This window comes from Spermophilus citellus, assembly GCF_964194105.1.
Source record: "Spermophilus citellus genome assembly, chromosome: 1".
Classification (NCBI taxonomy): Eukaryota; Metazoa; Chordata; class Mammalia; order Rodentia; family Sciuridae; genus Spermophilus; species Spermophilus citellus.
Genome location: NC_138182.1, coordinates 189,584,225 through 189,604,479, shown reverse-complemented (window position 1 = coordinate 189,604,479; position 20,255 = coordinate 189,584,225). Strand labels below are relative to the sequence as shown.

General features: G+C 36.3%; 1 protein-coding gene across 3 annotated transcripts in view; it reads left to right on the top strand.

Moving 5' to 3' along the window:
- The window catches only part of LOC308650581 (protocadherin beta-17-like), a 49,264-nt gene that overhangs the window by 9,614 nt on the left and 19,395 nt on the right, over nucleotides 1-20,255 (top strand). Inside the window, exon 1 of one of the 3 annotated variants that reach the window (XM_081296669.1) lies at nucleotides 19,255-19,572. The exons of 1 other annotated variant lie outside the window; for it this stretch is intronic. In XM_081296669.1, the coding sequence (XP_081152795.1) occupies nucleotides 19,408-19,572 (165 nt within the window). In that variant the 5' untranslated portion in view covers nucleotides 19,255-19,407. Of the gene's footprint in view, nucleotides 1-19,254; nucleotides 19,760-20,255 lie in introns of those variants that run through there. One more of the 3 variants, XM_081296668.1, reaches the window with a different exon arrangement.

Below are 20,255 nucleotides of genomic sequence, written 5' to 3'. Positions count from 1 at the left end.
CTAAAGCTCACAATTTGATATTTAGACTCAAAAAGATATCTATTAGTTTCATTCTTTTCTCTTCAAGCCACTCTAGAGCAAAACAAACTCCTGTTCAACAGTATACTATTTGCTCTCTAGACCTATTGCATAGCTAGTAGTTTGCATTATCCTCATAATGGGAATCTTATCTTCCTTTTGCATTTGATTTCATTTTCTGGATTTTCTACTTCTCTCTTATTATTTTCTTTGGAGTTCCTAAAGAATATTTGCTATTAATGTATTGAGAGATTGAATATCTTAAAATTCTAGATGTCAAAAGGTTCAGTGTGAAGATTTTATTGTGTGCAAAGTTATAGGTGGTATTATTTGCTGCTAGTACTTTGAAGGCATTCCTCCTCTGTCTTTTAATCTCCAGTGTCGAATATGCATTAACATTCTGACCATCCATGTTTTTCTGAGAACCACTGTTTTCCCTCTGGGTCTCTGGATCTCAACCAGAGCAATTTTACCACCCAGAGACATTTGGCAATGTCTGGAAACATTTTGATATTCACAACTGTAGGACATTCTTCTCCTTGGTAGAGATATACTGTTAAATATTCCACAATCCATGGGTCAGCTTCCCACAAAGAATTAACTGACCTCAAATGCCAGTAGTGTTGAGGCTGAGAAACTTTATATGAATTTACCTTCTTATATATAGCATCAGCATTCTAGAATTTCACTATTGTGTTATAGTGGGGAAAAAAATTTGACACTCATTGTGCTAGGTACTCAGTGAGACCTGTCAATCTTGAGATGTACTCTTCAAACTAGGACATGTTTAAGAATTTTGTGGGTTTGTTTTGTCATTTAAAAAATTATTTCCTCCACTCAATGTTCTTTGTTTTCTATAACTCCTTTTAATTTATAGTGAGCTCCTGGGTAACGTTTCTTCTTTCTTTTCCCCTTTGTTTAAAAAAAATAACAATTTATGTTGAACCATCCTTGCTTCATTTGATCATGGTGAATAATCTTTGTGTGGATGTGTGTGGATGTGTGGAGGGGTGATGGTAGGGATGAACCCAGGGCCAAATGCATGCTACACAAATGCTCTCTCACTAAGCCACACCCCAGTCAGTGAATAATCTTTTAAAGGTGCTATTAGATCCAGTTTGCCAGTATTTTGCTAGATCCAGTCTGCCAGTACTTTGTTCATTAAGGATATTGCCTTGCAGTTTCCTACTTTTTGTGTGTATATGGTGCTAGGGATCTAACCCAAGACCTTGTGCATGCGAGGCAAGCATTTTACCAACTGAACTATATCTCCAACTCTAATTTCTTATTGTTGCTGTGTCCTTGTCCAGTTTTAGTATCAGAGTATAGGTAGGGAAGAATTCCTTTCTCTTCCATTTTTTTGTGATAATTTAAGAAATTTGGTGTTATGTATTCTTCTAATGTTTGGTGGAATTCAGTAGTGAAGATGTCTAGTTCCGGGCTTTTCTTTGATGGGAGACTTTTTATTACTGATTCAATCTTATTAGTTGTTATGAGACTCTTTGGATTTTTTTAGAAAGTCTAAATTATGTTTATTATTTTTTTTATTGGATGTTCACAACATTACAAAGCTCTTGACAAATCATATTTCATACATTAGAATCAAGTGGGTTATGAACTCCCATTTTTACCCCAAATACAGATTGCAGAATCACATCAGTTACACATCACATTTTTACATACTGCCATATTAGTGACTGTTGTATTCTGCTACCTTTCCTATCCTCTACTATCCCCCCTCCCCTCCCCTCCCATCTTCTCTCTCTACCCCATCTACTGTAATTCATTTCCCTCCATTTTTGTTATCCCATTCTCCTCATAAACTCTTATATGTAATTTTGTATAACAATGAGGGTCTCCCTCCATTTCCATGTGATTTCCCTTTTTTTCTCCCTTTCCCTCCCACCTCATGTCTCTGTTTAATGTTAATCTTTTCTTCCTGCTCTTCCTCCCTATTCTGTTCTTAGTTGCTCTCATTATATCAAAGAAGACATTTGGTATTTGTTTTTTAGGGATTGGCTAGCTTCACTAAGCATAATCTGCTCTAGTGCCACCCATTTCCCTGCAAATTCCGTGATTTTGCCATTTTTTAGTGCTGCATAATACTCCATGGTGTATAAATGCCACATTTTTTTATCCATTCATCTATTGAAGGGCATCTGGGTTGATTCCACAGTCTAGCAATTGTGAATTGTGCTGCTATGAACATCGATGTGGCAGTATCCCTGTAGTGTGCTCTTTTAAGGTCTTCAGGAAATAGTCCGAGAAGGGCAATAGCTGGGTCAAATGGTGGTTCCATTCCCAGCTTTCCCAGGAATCTCCATACTGCTTTCCAAATTGGCCGCACCCGTTTGCAGTCCCACCAACAATGAACAAGAGTACCCTTTTCCCCACATCCTCGCCAGCACTCATTGTTGTTTGACTTCATCATGGCTGCCAATCTTACTGGGGTGAGGTGGTATCTTAGGGTGGTTTTGATTTGCATTTCCTTGACTGCTAGAGATGGTGAGCATTTTTTCATGTACTTGTTGATTGATTGTATGTCCTCCTCTGTGAAGTGTTTGTTCATGTCCTTGGCCCATGTGTTGATTGGGTTGTTTGATTTCTTATTGTCTAATTTTTTGAGTTCTTTGTATACTCTGGATATTAGGGCTCTATCTGAAGTGTGAGGAGTAAAAATTTGTTCCCAGGATGTAGGCTCCCTATTTACCTCTCTTATTGTTTCTCTTGCTGAGAAAAAACTTTTCAGTTTAAGAAAGTCCCATTTGTTGATTCTTGTTATTAACTCTTGTGCTATGGGTGTCCTATTAAGGAATTTGGAGCCCGTCCCCACAATATGTAGATCGGAGCCAAATTTTTCTTCTATCAGACGGAGAGTCTCTGATTTGATATCTAGCTCCTTTATCCACTTTGAGTTGACTTTTGTGCATGGCGAGAGGAGGGGATTCAGTTTCATTTTGTTGCATATGGATTTCCAGTTTTCCCAACACCATTTGTTGAAGATGCTATCCTTTCTCCATTGCATGTTTTTAGCTCCTTTATCAAATATAAGATAGTTGTGGCTTTGTGGATTAGTCTCTGTGTCCTCTATTCTGTACCATTGGTCCACCCGCGTGTTCTGGTACCAGTACCATGCTGTTTTTATTACTATTGCTCTGTAATATAGTTTGAAATCTGGTATCGCTATACCACCTGATTCACACTTCCTGCTTAGAATTGTTTTTGCTATTCTGGGTCTTTTATTTTTCCATATGAATTTCACGACTGCTTTATCTATTTCTACAAGAAATGCCATTGGGATTTTGATTGGCATTGCATTAAACCTATAGAGAACTTTTGGTAATATCGCCATTTTGATGATGTTAGTTCTGCCTATCCATGAACAAGGTATATTTTTCCATCTTCTAAGATTCTCTTCTATTTCTTTCTTTAGGGTTCTGTAGTTTTCATTGTATAGGTCTTTCACCTCTTTTGTTAGGTTGATTCCCAAGTATTTTGTTTTTTTTTTTGAGGATATTGTGAATGGAGTGTTTTTCCTCGTTTCCATTTCAGAAGTTTTGTCGCTGATATACAGAAATGCTTTTGATTTATGTGTGTTGATTTTATATCCTGCCACTTTGCTGAATTCATTTATTAGTTCTAGTAGTTTTTTTGTAGACCCTTTTGGGTCTTCTAGGTATAGAATCATGTCATCCGCAAATAGTGATAATTTAAGTTCTTCTTTTCCTATTTTTATGCCTTTAATTTCTTTCGTCTAATTGCTCTGGCCAGTGTTTCGAGAACTATATTGAATAGAAGTGGTGGTAGGGGGCATACCTGTCTTGTTCCAGATTTTAGAGGGAATGCCTTCAATTTTTCTCCATTCAGAATGATGCTAGCCTGAGGCTTGACATAGATAGCTTTTACAATGTCGAGGTAAGTTCCTGTTATCCATAGTTTTTCTAATGTTTTGAACATAAAGGGATGCTGTACTTTGTCAAATGCTTTTTCTGCGTCTATCGAGATGATCATATGGTTCTTATCTTTAAGTCTATTGATGTGGTGAATAACATTTATTGATTTCCGTATATTGAACCATCCTTGCATCCCAGGGATGAAGCCTACTTGATCATGGTGCACAATTTTTTTTGATGTGCCTTTGTATCCGATTCGCCAGAATTTTATTGAGGATTTTTGCATCTAGGTTCATTAGAGATATTGGTCTGTAGTTTTCTTTCTTTGAGGTGTCTTTGTCTGGTTTCAGAATCAGGGTGATGTTGGCCTCATAGAATGAATTTGGAAGAGCTCCCTCTTTTTTCTATTTCCTGAAATAACTTGAAAAGTATTGGTATTAATTCTTCTTTAAAGGTTTTGTAGAACTCCGCTGTATACCCATCCGGTCCTGGGCTTTTCTTGGTTGGAAGTCTTTTGATTGCTTCTTCTATTTCATCTATTGATATTGGTCTGTTTAAGTTGTGAGTTTCCTCCTGACTCAGTCTGGGCAAATCATATGACTTAAGGAATTTATCGATGTCTTCACTTTCTTCTATTTTATTGGAATATAGGTTTTCAAAATAATTTCTAATTGTTTTCTGTATTTCTGAAGCGTCTGTTGTAATATTGCCTTTTTCATCCCGTATGTTAGTAATTTGAGTTCTCTTTCTTCTTCTCTTCGTTAGCATGGCTAGGGGTCTGTCGATCTTATTTATTTTTTCAAAGAACCAACTTTTTGTTTTGTTAATTTTTTCAATAGTTTCTTTTGTTTCAATTTCATTGATTTCTGCTCTGATTTTAATTAATTCTTGCCTTCTGCTACATTTGCTATTGTTTTGCTCTTCCTTTTCTAGGGCTTTGAGATGAAGTGTGAGCTCATTTATTTGTTGGTTTTTCCTTTTTTTGAGGAATGACCTCCAGGCGATGAATTTCCCTCTTAAAACTGCTTTCATTGTGTCCCATAGATTCCGATATGTTGTGTCTGTATTTTCATTTATCTCTAAGAATTTTTTGATTTCCTCCTTTATGTCTTCTGTAACCCATTGATCATTCAGTAACGTATTGTTCATTGTCCATGTGATGTAGGATTTTTCCTTCCTTCTTTTATCATTGATTTCCAGCTTCATTCCATTATGATCTGATAAAGTGCATGGTATTATCTCAACCCCTTTATATTTATTGAGGGTTGCCCTATGGCATAATATATGATCTATTTTTGAGAAGGTTCCATGTGCTGCTGAGAAAAAAGTATATCCACTTGATGATGGTTGATATATTCTATATATGTCAGTTAAGTCTAGGTTATTGATTGTGATATTGAGGTCAATAGTTTCTTTATTCAACTTTTGTTTGGAGGATCTGTCCAATGGTGAGAGAGGTGTGTTGAAGTCACCCATGATTATTGTGTTGTGGTCTATTTTATTCTTGAACTTGAGGAGAGTTTGTTTTATGAACGTCGCAGCGCCATTATTTGGTGAATAAATATTGATAATTGTTATGTCTTGTTGGTGAATAGTTCCTTTTAACAGTATATAATGTCCTTCCTTATCCCTTTTGATTAACTTAGTCTTGAAGTCGATTTTATTCGATATGAGAATGGCCACCCCTGCTTGCTTATGAGGACTGTGTGCTTGGTATATTTTTTCCCAACCTTTTACCTTGAGCCTGTGTATGTCTTTTCCAATCAGATGTGTCTCCTGGAGGCAGCATATTGTTGGATTTGTTTTTTTAATCCATGTTACCAGCCTATGTCGCTTTATTGGAGAGTTTAAGCCATTAACGTTTAGAGTTACTATTGATATATGGTTTGTACTTCCTGCCATGTTTGATTATTTATCTCTTTTTTTCCTAATTTAGTTTGTTTCTCCATGATTAGCTTTCCCCCTGTCCTCTGTCTTTACCGAGGCACTTCCCGCTGATGGTTTTGGTTATTGTTTTCCATTTCTTCCTCGTGTAGAGTTTTGCTCAAGACGCTTTGCAATGCTGGTTTTCTGGCTACAAATTCTTTTAGCTTTTGTTTATCATGAAAGATTTTTATTTCGTTGTCGTATCTGAAGCTTAATTTTGCTGGATACAGAATTCTTGGTTGGCATCCATTGTCTTTCAGTGTTTGAAATACGTTGTTCCAGGATCTTCTCGCTTTCAGCATCTTTGATGAAAAATCCGTTGTCAACCTTATTGGTTTACCCCTAAATGTAATCTGCCTCTTTTCTCTTGTAGCTTTTAATATTTTCTCTTTGTTCTGTATATTGGATAGCTTCATAACAATGTGTCTTGGCATTGGTCTACTGTGATTTTGTGTGCTCGGTGTCCTGTATGCATCTACAATTTGTATATCTGTTTCCTTTTTTATTTCTGGAAAGTTTTCTGTAATTATTTCCTTCAGCAAGTTACTCATTCCCTTGGCATGAATCTCTGTGCCTTCCTCTATCCCAATGACTTGTAAGTTTGTTTTTTTTAAGTTATCCCAAATCTCTTGGATGTTTTTCTCGTGATTTTTTACCAGCCTATCTGAGTTGCCTAGACTCTTTTCAAGATGATATATTTTGTCTTCATTATCTGATGTTCTGGCTTCTACTTGCTCCACTCTGTTAGTGATACTCTCGATTGAGTTTTTAATTTGGTTTATCATTTCCTTCATTTCTAGAATTATTGTTTGATTTTTTAAAATAATCTCTATCTCCTGATAAAGATGCTTAACTTCTTCTTTTATCTGTTTATGTAATTCATTTTCAATGTGATCTTTAAGGTTCCTTTCCATCTGTCTAAGGTGTTCCTTGAGTTCTTTATATGGCCATTTTTCTGATGACTCCAGGTCCTCCTGAATATTTAGGCTGTCTTTCATTGTTTGTACTCCTTTTCTTCCTTGCTTTTTTATGCTCATGATACTTCTTGTTCTGTTTGACTGCTGTGTTACTGTTTACTCTTATAAATTTATTTGATGCTTGGGAGGAGAGGTATTAGAAGGGAAGGGAAGAAGTCACTAAAGAGAGTGAGTGTAGGCAGGTGGAATTCAAGAGAGGGGGAATAAGAAAATTGAAAAGAAATGAAAAGACAAAAGAAAAAAAGTGAAAAGAAAGAAAGAAAAAACGAAAAAATAAAAATGTAAAACAAACAAAAAAAATTATAATGATAATAAAAAATGGAAATTGAAGTTTAAAAAATAATAGTAATAATAATAGAATAAAAAGAATTAAAAAAATTGAAACCATTAATAAGAAAGTTAAAGAACAACAACAACATCAACTACAAAAAGTGAGAATAAAAAAAAATTAAAAAAATACTAATAATACTCATTAAAAAAAAAATAATAATAAATGCAGTCATAGAGCTCGATTAACTTCTCTTCCAGTAGGTGGAGCTATGCCCACTGGGCCAGGCTTCTCCTCTTGATAGGTGGGAACCAATCACTGTGCCTCAGCTCTTCTTCCCAGACTGTACGGGTCTCCAGTCCTGAGTGCCTAGGTCCTTCTCTTGTGGTTCCTCAATCCAGGCCCCACTCACCTGTGACGCTTACCACATTACTGGCTACACGCCGGGTCTGCTGCTCCTGGGAGCCCTGTTTTCATGGATGCCTGGGCACACCCTTTCTGTTTGCCTCCCTCGGACCCTAAGTTTGTAGGGCTTGGGGCTGAGGACCCCCAGAGAATTTGTTTGCCCTCAGGTAGCAACTCCCCTGGTAGCTGGTGCAAGGGACCTCTGTTGTCAGCCCTGGTGGGAGCGATAATCGGGGGTTCTGCGCCGCTAGTCCCATGTCACTCCTGATTCCCTGGGTCTGGCTATGGTGCTCAGTTGGCTTTTACCTCTGTGAGATCAGGTGGGCCGACTAGTTATTTCAGCGGGATCGTTAGTGCTGAGTCACAAGAAGCAGGCGATCCGGGGCTTAAATGCAGCAGATTCGTGCTCAGTGTGTGTTTTCTGAGGGGCCCAAAGTGTACGCCCTAGCTCCACGTCAGCTCAGCATTGCCTAGTGATCCTGAGCAAATAGGCTTTAGATAATTTACAGCTCCCTATGCCCTCGCAGTTGAAGAGGTCAGAGACTTGATCTCTCCGCGCCTGCCGCCATGTTAGACCTCCTCAATGATATTCATGTTACCCTTACAGTTTCCTGGCATAAGCAAGATCTTGGAGTTATACAAACTGCTGCTTCTGTTTCCAGTCCAGTTTTCTAGAACTGAAACCCTGCTGCCGTTGCCTCCACCTCTGGGCCGTGCTCTTGGGCGCCGCGCTTGTCCGCGACCTTAGCAGCGCCGCCGCAGCCTCCGCTGCTCCTCAGCCTGGTGCCTTGCACCCAGGGCCCAAGTGGCTGCCGCCGCGCCTCTCCAACCCCCTCCCGGGTCCCCTCGCAGGGGGATGCCGAACGACCCCAGAGCAGGCTCTGCCCCAAGGTGCAGCAGGGAACAGGCGACCGAGGCACTTGAGGCCGTGGTCCAGCCTTCAGAGGACAGGGCTCGGCACGCAGCCCAGTTCCAGTCTCTAGATACGGCAGCTGGACCGTGTAGACAGGGCCATCAAGACAGCATGCAGAAAGCAAATGGCGGCTCCCGAGGAGTGGATTTTCGGCCCCGAAACCACAGCCCAGCCAACAATTTCAATCCACTAACTCTCCCTGTATAGACAATATTCAAAAAAAAAAAAAAAAAAAAGGGCGGGGTGTATCGAGCTTTCTTTGCCTCAGGTACTTACAATCCACTGCTGATTACCCATTCAGCTTCTCTGCCGGGAGCGAAGTGAAAGAGGAAGCAGATGGGCGCAAAGCGCCCACGGCTCTGAGCAGGAAAGCGTCCGGGAGCCAAGCGTCTCTTTTTCAATCTCTTTGTTTTTTCTGCTGCTTGGCCGGGTGGTCCACTACAGATTAATGGTGAAAGGAGCTCTAACAAGCTGCACGAAGTCTCAATTAAAGCCGCTGCTCTGAGCACCAGGCTCAGCACTTCAGTAACCCCTGTACGCAGCGGCCATCTTCCCACATTTTTCGACTCTTTGGATTTTCACTATTTTTTCATGATTCAATCTGGGTAAGGTTTTTATGTCCAGGAATTTTTGCATTTCTTCTAGATGATCAAATTTATTAGCCTATAACTGATCATAATACTCTCTAATGAACCTTTGTATTTATTTCCATGGCATCAGTTGTAATGTTTCCTTTTTAATCTCTGATTTTACTTGAGTCATCTATTTTTCTTAATCTAGGTAAGGTTTGTCAGTTTTATTTATATTTTTGAAGAACCAGCTTTTTATTTCATTGATATTTGGCATTGGTTTTTTTAGTCTCTATTTCTCCTTGGATCTTTTATTTATTTTATTTTATTGTTTTTTTGTGATACTAGGGATAAAACCCATGTTTGCCCTACTGCTGTAGAGCAAATCCAGTCCTTTTTTTAACATTTTGAGACAGGGATTGTTTTCAAGCCTAGCCTCAAACTTACATCCTCCTGCCTCAGCCTCCCAAGTAGCTGGGATTACAGGTGTGCATCACTCCACCCAGCTGAATTACCCTTTGATCTTTAATATTTCTTTGCTTATACTAATATTGGGTTGGGTTTGTGTTTTTCTAATTCCTTAAAAGGCAGCAACAGGTTGTTTATATAAGATTGTTCTGCTTTTTTCACATAGGCACTATTGCTATGAACTTCCCTCTAAGTATGGCTATTGCAGTACCCCATAGACTTTGGTATGTTGTGTCTCTATTTTCATTGGTTTGAAATATTTTTTTAAATTCCTTCTTGATTTCATCCTTGATCTGTTGATTTAACAGTAAGTTGTTTAATATTCACTTTTTTTATAGTTGTTATTATCCTTCATACTTATTTTCCTGGATTCTAGCAAATATTCTCGCTTATTTTTGCATGCTTCTGACTGAATTTTAAACTTCTGATATCAGTTTTACTTTCAAAAGCTATTTTTGTTCAATGAATTTTTTATTTTGACAGAAGCCTTCTGGTTTTAAATTCTTTGGTGAGCTATAATTCATATACCATAACAATAACCCTTAAAAACAGAATCCATTGGATTTTTAGTATATGCAAAATGTTGTACAGTTATTACCACTAATTCCAGAACATTTTCACTTGTTACCACCAAAATTCAGTACCCATTAGCAACCACTTTCATAACCTCCTTCCTCTAACCTCTAGGAACCATTAATCAATTTTCTATCTCTTTGGTGTTCTGGACATTTCATATAAATGGAATCACACAATATGTAACTATTTGTGTTTAGATTCCTTTGCTTAGCATAATGTTTTCAAGGTTCATCTATGTAATAGTATGTATCAGTACTTCTTTCCTTTTTGTGGCCGAATAATATTTCATTGTATGAATGTGCTGCATTTTGTCCATTCTTTGGTGATAGACATTTATTTGGGTTTATGTCTACTCTTGGTTATTATTAATAATACTGCTTTGTAAATTCATATATAAGTTTTTGTGTGGACATATGTTTTCAATTCTATTGGAATTGAAAATTAAAATATACTGAAGATTAGAATTGCTGGGTCATATAGTGGCTATGCATAACTTTTGAGTTATCATCAAAATTATTTTCCAAATTGACTGAAGCATTTTATATTTCAATCCACAGTATATTAGGGATCCAATTTCTATACATCCTCTTGTTATTTTTCTTTCTAACTCTTGCTATCCTAAAAAGTAGGAAATAGCATCATTGTGGTTTGATTTTATAGTTCCCAAATAAATAATGATGTTGTGCATTTTTTGTATACTTATTGGCCATTTAAGTATCTTATTTGGAAAAATGTCAACTCAGATCCTTTGCTAATTTTATCATTGAATTTTTATTTTTTAATTAGTTTTAATGCCTTTATTTTATTTGTTTATTTTTATGTGGTCCTGAGGATTGAACCCAGTGCCTCACGCATGCTAGGCAAGCGCTCTACCATTAAGCTACAGGCCAGCCCAAATTTTTATTTTTTACTGTTGAATTGTAATAATTCTTTAAATATTATGGACTAGACTCTTATCAGATATATTATTTTTAGATATTTCTCCATTCTCTATTATTTTACTTTACTATTTTCCTTTGAGGCACAAAAGCTTTTTTTAAAAAACTTATGTAGCTCAAATTATCTTTTTGTTGTTATTGCTGTTACAGAATGCATGAGAATTACAGACTACCACACTTATTAGGCCAAATTGGAAGGGAAAAAAAAGCCTTTTAATGAGCATGCCAGGCAAGCGGTTGGGAGCAGGCTAATGTTTCAAAGAACTCCCAGCACCGAATTTTGGAAGTACAGAATTTATGAAGGCAAAAACCAAAACCCACAAGGATAATTGATGTACATATGCCCAGAAATGAACTTGTTGAGACATATTTTGATTATATGAGAATTGTTTTGATTAGTCATTTTTGTTATATATCAGGGCTATAGTCAAGAACATGGGAAGGTCCTACTTAAGTGTCAACATAGGCAGTTGTCAGGAGGCTGAAAAGAAAACATTTTAAGCAAGCATACAGTGAAGTCAGGTCAGAACAAAATGGTGTTACTTTTGTTCTATTTCATTTCAATTGTTGCTTGTACTTCAGTTGTTATTATCTAAGAAATCATTGCCTTATACAAGATCATGAAGGTTTACACTTTTTCTTCTAAGGGTTTTATGGTTTTAGCCCTCACCTTTAGGTCTTTAATCCATCTGTTGTCTTTTATTTTATTACAGGAAGTGGGCATTTTTTGTTCTCTCTGAAGATATAATTTTAAGTTTTTAAAATATTTCTTCTAATACTAGCACTTTATTTTTCTTCTAAGTTATTTTTCATTCTGTTTTTTTGGTCTTGACCTTCATGATAGAGACTTTTTATTTCACTGCTTGACTGTGTTTTTATTGTTTTAATGGGGCAGTGAAAAGTGGATTAGACATTAAATGTTTACATGGGACAAGTGGAGTGGTGGTCCTCACCTTAAGGTATTGAAATGGAATATATTGTTTGGGGACTAAAAGTCAATATTTTAAGTCTTTTATCTTGGACCCAGGTTATTCTTCAGAGACATGTTTAATAAGGGTGGGCATGGGTGGGATGAAAGGTATTAAAAAGTTGATACCAAGCACTTTGAAAGTTTCTTGGTTTAGGGGATGTAGTACTAATCAGTATGTAGAAAACGTTTAACCTTCTCATGAAGATCTCAGCCTCATCCCCAGCTGATTCTTTGTCCCTTTATTCACGGACTTTTCTATTTAACCTTTACAGATACTTAATATCTCATTTTCTGTCACTATGAGAAAAGGGAATGTACCTTGCTTCACTGACTAGTAAAGGAATTCTCAGATTTAAGTACTCCATTAACAGATTTTTCAATCAATATAGTCCTTTAGCCTCTTCCTGAACTCTCAACTTGAATCATTACTTTGGCTGAATTTTTCTTCTTAAAATTCTCCCCTTCTCTTTTGAAAGCAGAAAATAGTAAAATGTGTTAGTTACCAATTGTTTATATTTTTTTCATTTTTCCATAATTTTGGTGGTCTCCAATTCTTGTCTTTAAAAGTTCATTTGGGGCTGGGAATATAGCTCAGTTGGTAGAGTGCTTGTCTCACATGCAAAAAGCCCTGGGTTCAATCCTCAGAACCACAAACAAAATAAAAAGTTCATTTATTTAAAAGCCTTTGCTTTCTATCACCTTAATGAGGCTTAAGGAGTGAGTGTAAGGGAAACTGGTATGCTCAAACTGGAATGAAATGCAATCTTTAGTCATATTATCCCAACTTCTCCTTACCTGACTCATTTATGGTTTTTAACCTATTCATTTGCTTTATTTCATCAGATGTAGTCCTTTAAATAAGAGTTTAAGCTAGCACAGAGGTGCACACCTGTAACTGGGAGGCTAATGCAGGAAGATCACAAGTTCCAGACCAGGCTGGGCAACTTAGTGAAACAAGTAAATTTAAAAAATAAAATAAAATAAATACAAAGGGCTGGAGTAGTTCAGTGGTAGAAAACCCCTGGGTTCAATCCCCAGTACCTGCCCTCCAACGAATTTATAGTTGCTGCACTTTTTGAATTCTAGATTCCTAAAAAGTACAATTTAGCTAGGTATAAAATATTTCAGTTGACTTTCTTTTCCTCAAAAATTCATTGACATCAAGTATTATATTAGTCCTTCTGTCAGTTTCTCCATTCATTTGTAAGTTGGCTGAATTTCATCCTTAGTTTTTTCCAAAAGGCACTCGTGAGTACTAATGTAATGTTTTATTAATTCTTTCCTGTTTGCTGCATTGTTATCTTCGTACTTGAGCAACATATTGACTGGTGTGAAATCACAAAGCCAAAAATTTCTTTCCCTCAAAACTTTTTATTTATTTATTTTTTAGTTGAGCACAATATCTTTATTTATTTATTTTTATGTGGTACTGAGGATTGAACCCAGGGCTTCGAATGTGCTAAGCAAGCGCTCTACCACTGAAGCCACAACCCCAGCTCTCCCTCAAAACTTTACAGACATATTGTATATTAAATGTTTCTCAGAGGAAATTTGAAATCTGTTTTTTTCCCCTTTGGGTAATTTGTCTTCTATTCTTGATCATTATCATTATTAGGTTACATCTCAATTATTTTATATATTTTTCCCCTGGAATTGAGTGTGCCCTTTCAATTTGGTCCATGCAGATATTTTCAGGCATTTCATTTATTTATTTATATATGATAAATTTAATTGATTTAAAATTCTGTCAGATACTTCCAATATCTGAAGTTTATGTGGGCCTATTTCTTCTGTATTTGTTTCTGCAGCTTCTCTTTCATGTTGTCTTTGTTTCTTTGTATGACTCATGATTTTTCTCTTTTTATTTAATTTTTTCTTTTTAGACATGACAGTAGAGTATATTTTGGCACATTATACATACATGGAGTATAACTTATTCTAATTAGGATATCACTCATATATGAATATAGGAAAGTTATGTCTGATTCATTCTACTATCTTTTCTATTCCAATCTCCCCTTCCCTTCATTCCCCTCCCCCCTTCCTTTCATTTCCCTTTGTCTAATCCAATGAACTTCTATTCTTTGTTTCTCACTCTTAATTGTGTGTTAGCGTCCACATATCAGAAAGAACATTTGGCTTTTGGTTTTAGGGGATGGGCTTATTTCACTTAGCATGATTGACTCACAAGATTGATTGCCCTTAAAATGGATTTGTGGGGTGTCCACAAAGCTTGTCTATATCTCTAAAATGGGTTTTCATTTGCTTCAGTTGGGATATTGGAAACATGTATAGGGGAGCACCACAAATCAAGATTCATCACAAACCCAGCTTATAACTTGAAGTTTCTTGCAATTTGACCTATGCATGTTCAAAAAACAATATACAAAACAATCAATCGATAGCTACAACTTCTGAGGCATATTTTATTTCGCATTCTAAATTCCTTGGAACTAGAGGGAGGGCAAATTTTGATCTGTTGATGTTTAGATTGTATTAACATTATAATATAACCTTGTAGATTCCCTTTATATGGGTAATACTTTCCTATAATATGTTTGCAAATATGAACCAAAGCCTTGGTTTATATTTCTTTAATGGCACATAACTTCTGATCCAAGCCAAATATGAATGTTTAAAAATTTCCCAAGGAAAGTTGGTTGTTCTTATATATTACTTACCTCTCTGTTGTAGGTTTAACTGTGTTTTCTATTGTTTTTAGTATATTATTCTACTAGGATTTTAGCCTTCTTTAAAAAGTTATGTCCACCACTTTTTTTCCACAGGAGGCTCATCTGAATTGTCTACACCATAATTTTCAGAGATAAAAAGCTCTTGGGCCAGGGTTGTGGCTCAGTGGTAGAGCACTTGCCTAACCCTTGGTCCCAGTGGGTAGTTGAGGATATAGGTCAGGTCTGAGTTAGTATGATATACACTCTAACTTTACCCAAATATATATTATTCCTTAATTATGTTAAAATGAGACCTCCCACATTTTAGCTTCCCAAGTAGATATGTGAATTATAGCTTGCATTTTCCAACTTCTCTGACAGCCAGATGTGATCTTGCAACTAAGTTATATCAATGTAGTACTTCATGGGAATATTTTTTAAATGAAGGAACATCTCTCTTCCTTTTATTTGTTGGTATGACTAGAGATATAATAGCTAAGAAATAAAATCCATGGACTAAGAAATAAAAGCCATGTTCTGAATACATCAAGTCAATGATAAAATAAGACTGGATCCCAGGTATCATGGAGTTCATTTCAGCTACCAGCTTCCTTTTATATGAGAGATTAATAAAACTTCATTTTAAAAAGCCATTGTTATGGCAGAAAGATCAATGGAGGAAAGAGAGTAGGGGGTGGGGGAAGGAAGTGTAAGGAGAAGTACTAGGGACTGAATTAGAACAAGATACATTACTTGCCTTTATAATTATATAAAAATGGATTCTACTGTCATGTATAACTAAAAATGGGTAGAATAGTGTATGAGACAACTTAGGAAAATCTTAGAACAGGAAAGCAGGTGGATTCCTTAGTAGACCTGACAACCCAACACCAACCCTGCAATGGGGTAAGGTGAGAACCAATCCTGTTTAGACTGCAGACAGTTTAGAGGTATCAGCTAGATACTCTGGAAATAATGGTAGGGTACCATGTAAGGAGAACTGTGTTAAAGCTGCCTGAGAAGCAGTTAAACCTCTAGCAGTTGGATCACATTTCTCCACTTCAGTCACTGAGTAGCCTATCTCCCTGGCCCTAACAAATCTAGAGTTTAAACTGTGATGAATGTCAAAAGGCAAGGTCCATTATAAAAAAAAAAAAAAAAGTTCTACTGGCAAAATTGAGGACAGTGGTAGTGAAAAGTAAGTAACCATTAATTATAATTTTGAATATTGATTGTTAAAAAGATATGACAGTCATTAGAACCAATTACAAATACTTAAGTTCCCTTTTCAGACACGATAGAATTTCAATTCTATTTTTTTAAAGTTATGTATGGCCATGTAATTTCCTTTCTGAGCTTAAATTTTCAGATACAGTGACTAGCTCAACACATTTTTTCCCATCACGGTGATGATGAGCAAAGCCTGGATTCCTAACTGACTGCTATTAAGGAGGGACCCGTGTTGAAATGTACAGGATATATAGCATGAGAAAGAAATCAACATTCTATGTATTGGCCCATTCAGATTAGTGGAGTCATTTGGTAATGAACCCCGCTTATCCTGATGTCAACTTCCAATTCCCTTTCCCCACTCAATCCTTTACCTTTTTTCAATCCTTACTTTTTCCTTTTGGGTAAACTATGGGGAAAGAGTTAATCATATTATCAGGGTTTCCTCAGTCATCAGTGCTCCCAGTTGGCCTTGGAATGAAGATCAAAATGGACCAGCACTAACAACTTGCTCAGAGCTGTGTTATACCTCTTAATCTCCTGAAATGAATTAAGAACAATTACTTGGGATTGGGATGTAGCTCAGTGGCAAAGCACTTGCCTTGTATAGGGGGGTTTGATCCCCAGTTCCAAAAAAAAAGGAAAACAAAAAAGACCCAAACCAAAAAAAGAAAGAAACAAACAAAAAAGAACAATCACTTGAGGTTTCCAGAAAGAAATATAATAATCAAAACAAAGCAAAGGAAAAAAAGTAACTGGGGGAAAATAGAAGTTTGCAAAAAACAACAGAGGGAAAACTATTATTAATATAATCAGATAAAAGAAGACATTATTGTATTTAAGAAATAAGTACATGGGGAGCTCTTGGAAAACATGAATATAATAAAGAAATTAAAATATCAGTAGAAGAGCTTGAAAATAAAGTTTAGAAAATATCCTAGGAAATACTGCAAAATTGACAGAAAAGAAAAAAAGAAGGAAATTAGAACCATATCAGAGGCCCAACATTTGAATCACAAGAATTCCAAAAGGAGAGAGGAAGAGAAAGAAATTATCAATGAAGTAATTTAAGAATATTTTTAACAGATGGAGGAAATTATAAAGATATCTTGTTACATTTATGATCACAACAAAATCTCATTATTATATATCCTTCTCTGGAAATTACAGGAAGATGTGTATCAAAATGAGAAAGTAAAAAGGAAGAAAAACAAAAAATAAAAGATGCAAAATAAGACAAGTGAAATCAATCTCCAGATGGTATTGAAGGATGATCCCAGGATGACAACTGTGTCTCAAGCATAATGAACATAACAGTAGTCCAGTCTGGAGTTGTGTAACTCAAGAGATAGCCATTTTGAAGATATTATCAGTGAGCCCCTTCATATTGTATCATCATTTCCATCAGATGACCCTATTGGAAAATGTGATCTATTAACACCATAGATAAAATGGGAAAAGATGAAAATATAAACCAGAATAAAAGGCAAAGAGTATTCCAAGAATGACAGCAAATGGAAGTTCCAAGATAGAACCTGAAAATAAATAGCTCTGCTGTGGTAAGTAAGCAGCCTCTCAATTTAAAGTAAAATTGATGTCTCAGGAAAGATGGTAATCACCATTTTGAAAGGCAACTGAAATTATTGAAAGCATAACAAGAAATGAAAAAGCAAGGCAATTATTAACTTCAAGAATAAATAAAGAAAATATAATTAGTACATAACAAAGTTCCCAATGTTACGAGTGAAAAAAAGTATGAAAGGGTTAAAATGTAATCCGGTGTATTAGGGAATCAATTGGTAATCTGTAAAATCAATCAAGATACATCAGAATAGAGACTAAGGGAAAAAATAGCTAAGGAATTTTAAATGGCTGCCTCTTTATTTGGGGTGGGAATCAGGAAAAATGAGAAGGGAAATGGCAGAGAACCATTGTATTTTATTATAAGCCTCTCAGCACTATTCGGTTTTGAACAAAAGTCATATGTTATTTTGAAATAAAATACATTTTAAAATATCAGTAAAATAAAGCTTTTTTAAGCCTCAAAAATAGGAGATAAAATACTAAATATTGTAATAATAATAGAGATACAACTAAAGGTAAGTAATACAATAAAATTTGAAAACTAGGAAAAAAATGTTTTTAAATAAAACACAAGTTACTTAAAAAGCAATCAAAACATGAACAGATTTATAACCAAAGATGAAATGGAAAAAATAGTCATGGATCTACCATCATCAAAGTCACCATTCCAACCAGTTTACAAGGCAAGCTGTAATTAAGCTTGTAGAAACAAATAATAATAATATGCTTATAAAAAACTAGTCTGCCATACAAAAGTAGATGTAAGGCTTCCTAACCCATTCTATGAGGCCAGAATGATAGTTTAATACCAAAAACCATAGAAGTTAAACACACACAACCATGTGGGGCTGAAAAATCCTAAAATCATGTTGACACATCAAATCTATCTGTGCACCAAAACTATAAGACATCATGGTTAAATTTCATTCATATCAATGACTCAAGAATAAAAAAGCTTAAGTATAAAGAGAAAATTTAAACAAACATAAAAATTACCTTAATTGTGAAAGAATAAAGAAAAGATGATTGATGTTTTTTAAAAGTATTTTTCTCAAATTGAGATCAACCACCAGTAGTTAAAGATGAAATATTAGAAACATAACTGCAAGATTGACTTAACTTGCTACTACAATTTTAGAGTATTCACTGGATGTTGGAGATCCTGGCCATTGAAATTGTTTATGAATAATAAATTATAAATAATACTTAAGGTAAGTGAAGGTTGAAGGCTGTGCAGCATAAAGTGTTCCAGAAAATACCATGGGTGAAGAGTGAAGACCTTGAAAATGTAAGTATTATATAATGCACAAGAAACTGATAAAGATCTGTTATTCTGCTTGTGTAGACTTCCTTATTGCTAAGTGACTTACAAATAAACAAAATATCCTGAACCAATATTTCTTGGCTTCTTGATTAAGGCTTCATTTTCTTTCATATTCTTTACTATCAATTTTTGGGATAGGAGAAGGTTTTCTTCAGATTTTTAAAAGATTTTTGGTAGGGAGCTAGAGTGTCCCTAGATTTAAGAAAACAAGAGATTCATTTTTTTCTACGAATTCAGATTATCACAGGGGGAAATGAGAACAAGCTATTACTTACTAGCATTACTGCAACCACTTGAAGAAAAGAGGTGACATGAAACAGCAAGGACACGAAAAACTCAGTACTGTTGCAGAATGCCTTCAATCCGCCATCTTTTTTTTTTTCCTTCCCCTATTCTGAGAATAGGAATAACAAGCACAAAACGCAAGGTGGCGCTGCTGGCTAAAAAGAGAAGGGGGAAAAAATATGCTCACAAAGAGTGTTACAGATTCCACCCTAAAGGGAAGTCTGCACAGAAGGGAAGAGGAAAGGAAATCGCGGAGATAAGCGTTAGGGAAAAGTGGGGATCTCTCCCCAGGAGAAATGCCCTTATCCCACCATCTCTAAGGATTTAGTTCCTGCCCTTTCTGAGAGCTGCTTGAGGCCCAGAGGTTCTGTTTTTGAAAGACTGACAAATAATGGAGGCCAGTGGGGAGCGCGCTGTACAGAAAAGGCAAGTCCAGTTTTTCTGTTTATTTCTGGGAGTGTTTGGGGCTGGCGCGGAACCGCTTCGGTATTTTGTGGCGGAGGAAACTGAGAGAGGAACTTTTCTGGCCAATTTGGCCAATGACTTGGGGTTGAGGGTGGGAGAACTCTCAGACCGACGGTCTAGAATTGTTTCAGACCAGAATATGCGATTTTTGCTGCTCAATTCGCTTACTGGTGATTTACTTCTAAATGAGAAATTGGACCGGGAAGAACTATGCGGCCCCACAGAGCCCTGTGTGCTTCCTTTCCAGTTGTTATTGGAAAAGCCTTTTCAGATTTTCCGTGCTGAACTAGAAGTCAGAGACATCAATGATCATTCTCCAGTCTTTCTGGACAAAGAGATTCTCTTGAAAATATCAGAAAGTACAAATCCAGGTGCAATATTTCCTTTAGAAAGTGCACAGGATTCAGATGTTGGAACCAACAGCCTGAGTAATTACACCATCAGCCCTAATGCCTATTTCCATGTTAATGTCCATGTTGGTGGGGAGGGGAATCTTCTTCCTAAATTGATACTGGATCAAGCGCTGGATCGAGAGGAGATACCTGAGCTCAGTTTAACCCTCACGGCCTTGGATGGCGGCTCTCCAGGCAGATCCGGAACCACGCTATTACGCATCCTGGTGGTAGATGTCAATGACAATGCCCCTGAATTTGTGCAGTCGCTCTACAAAGTGCAGGTACCTGAGAACAGCCCGGTTGGCTCACTGGTCGTCACTGTCTCAGCTAGAGATTTAGATACAGGAAGTAACGGGGAAATAGTCTATGCATTTTTTTA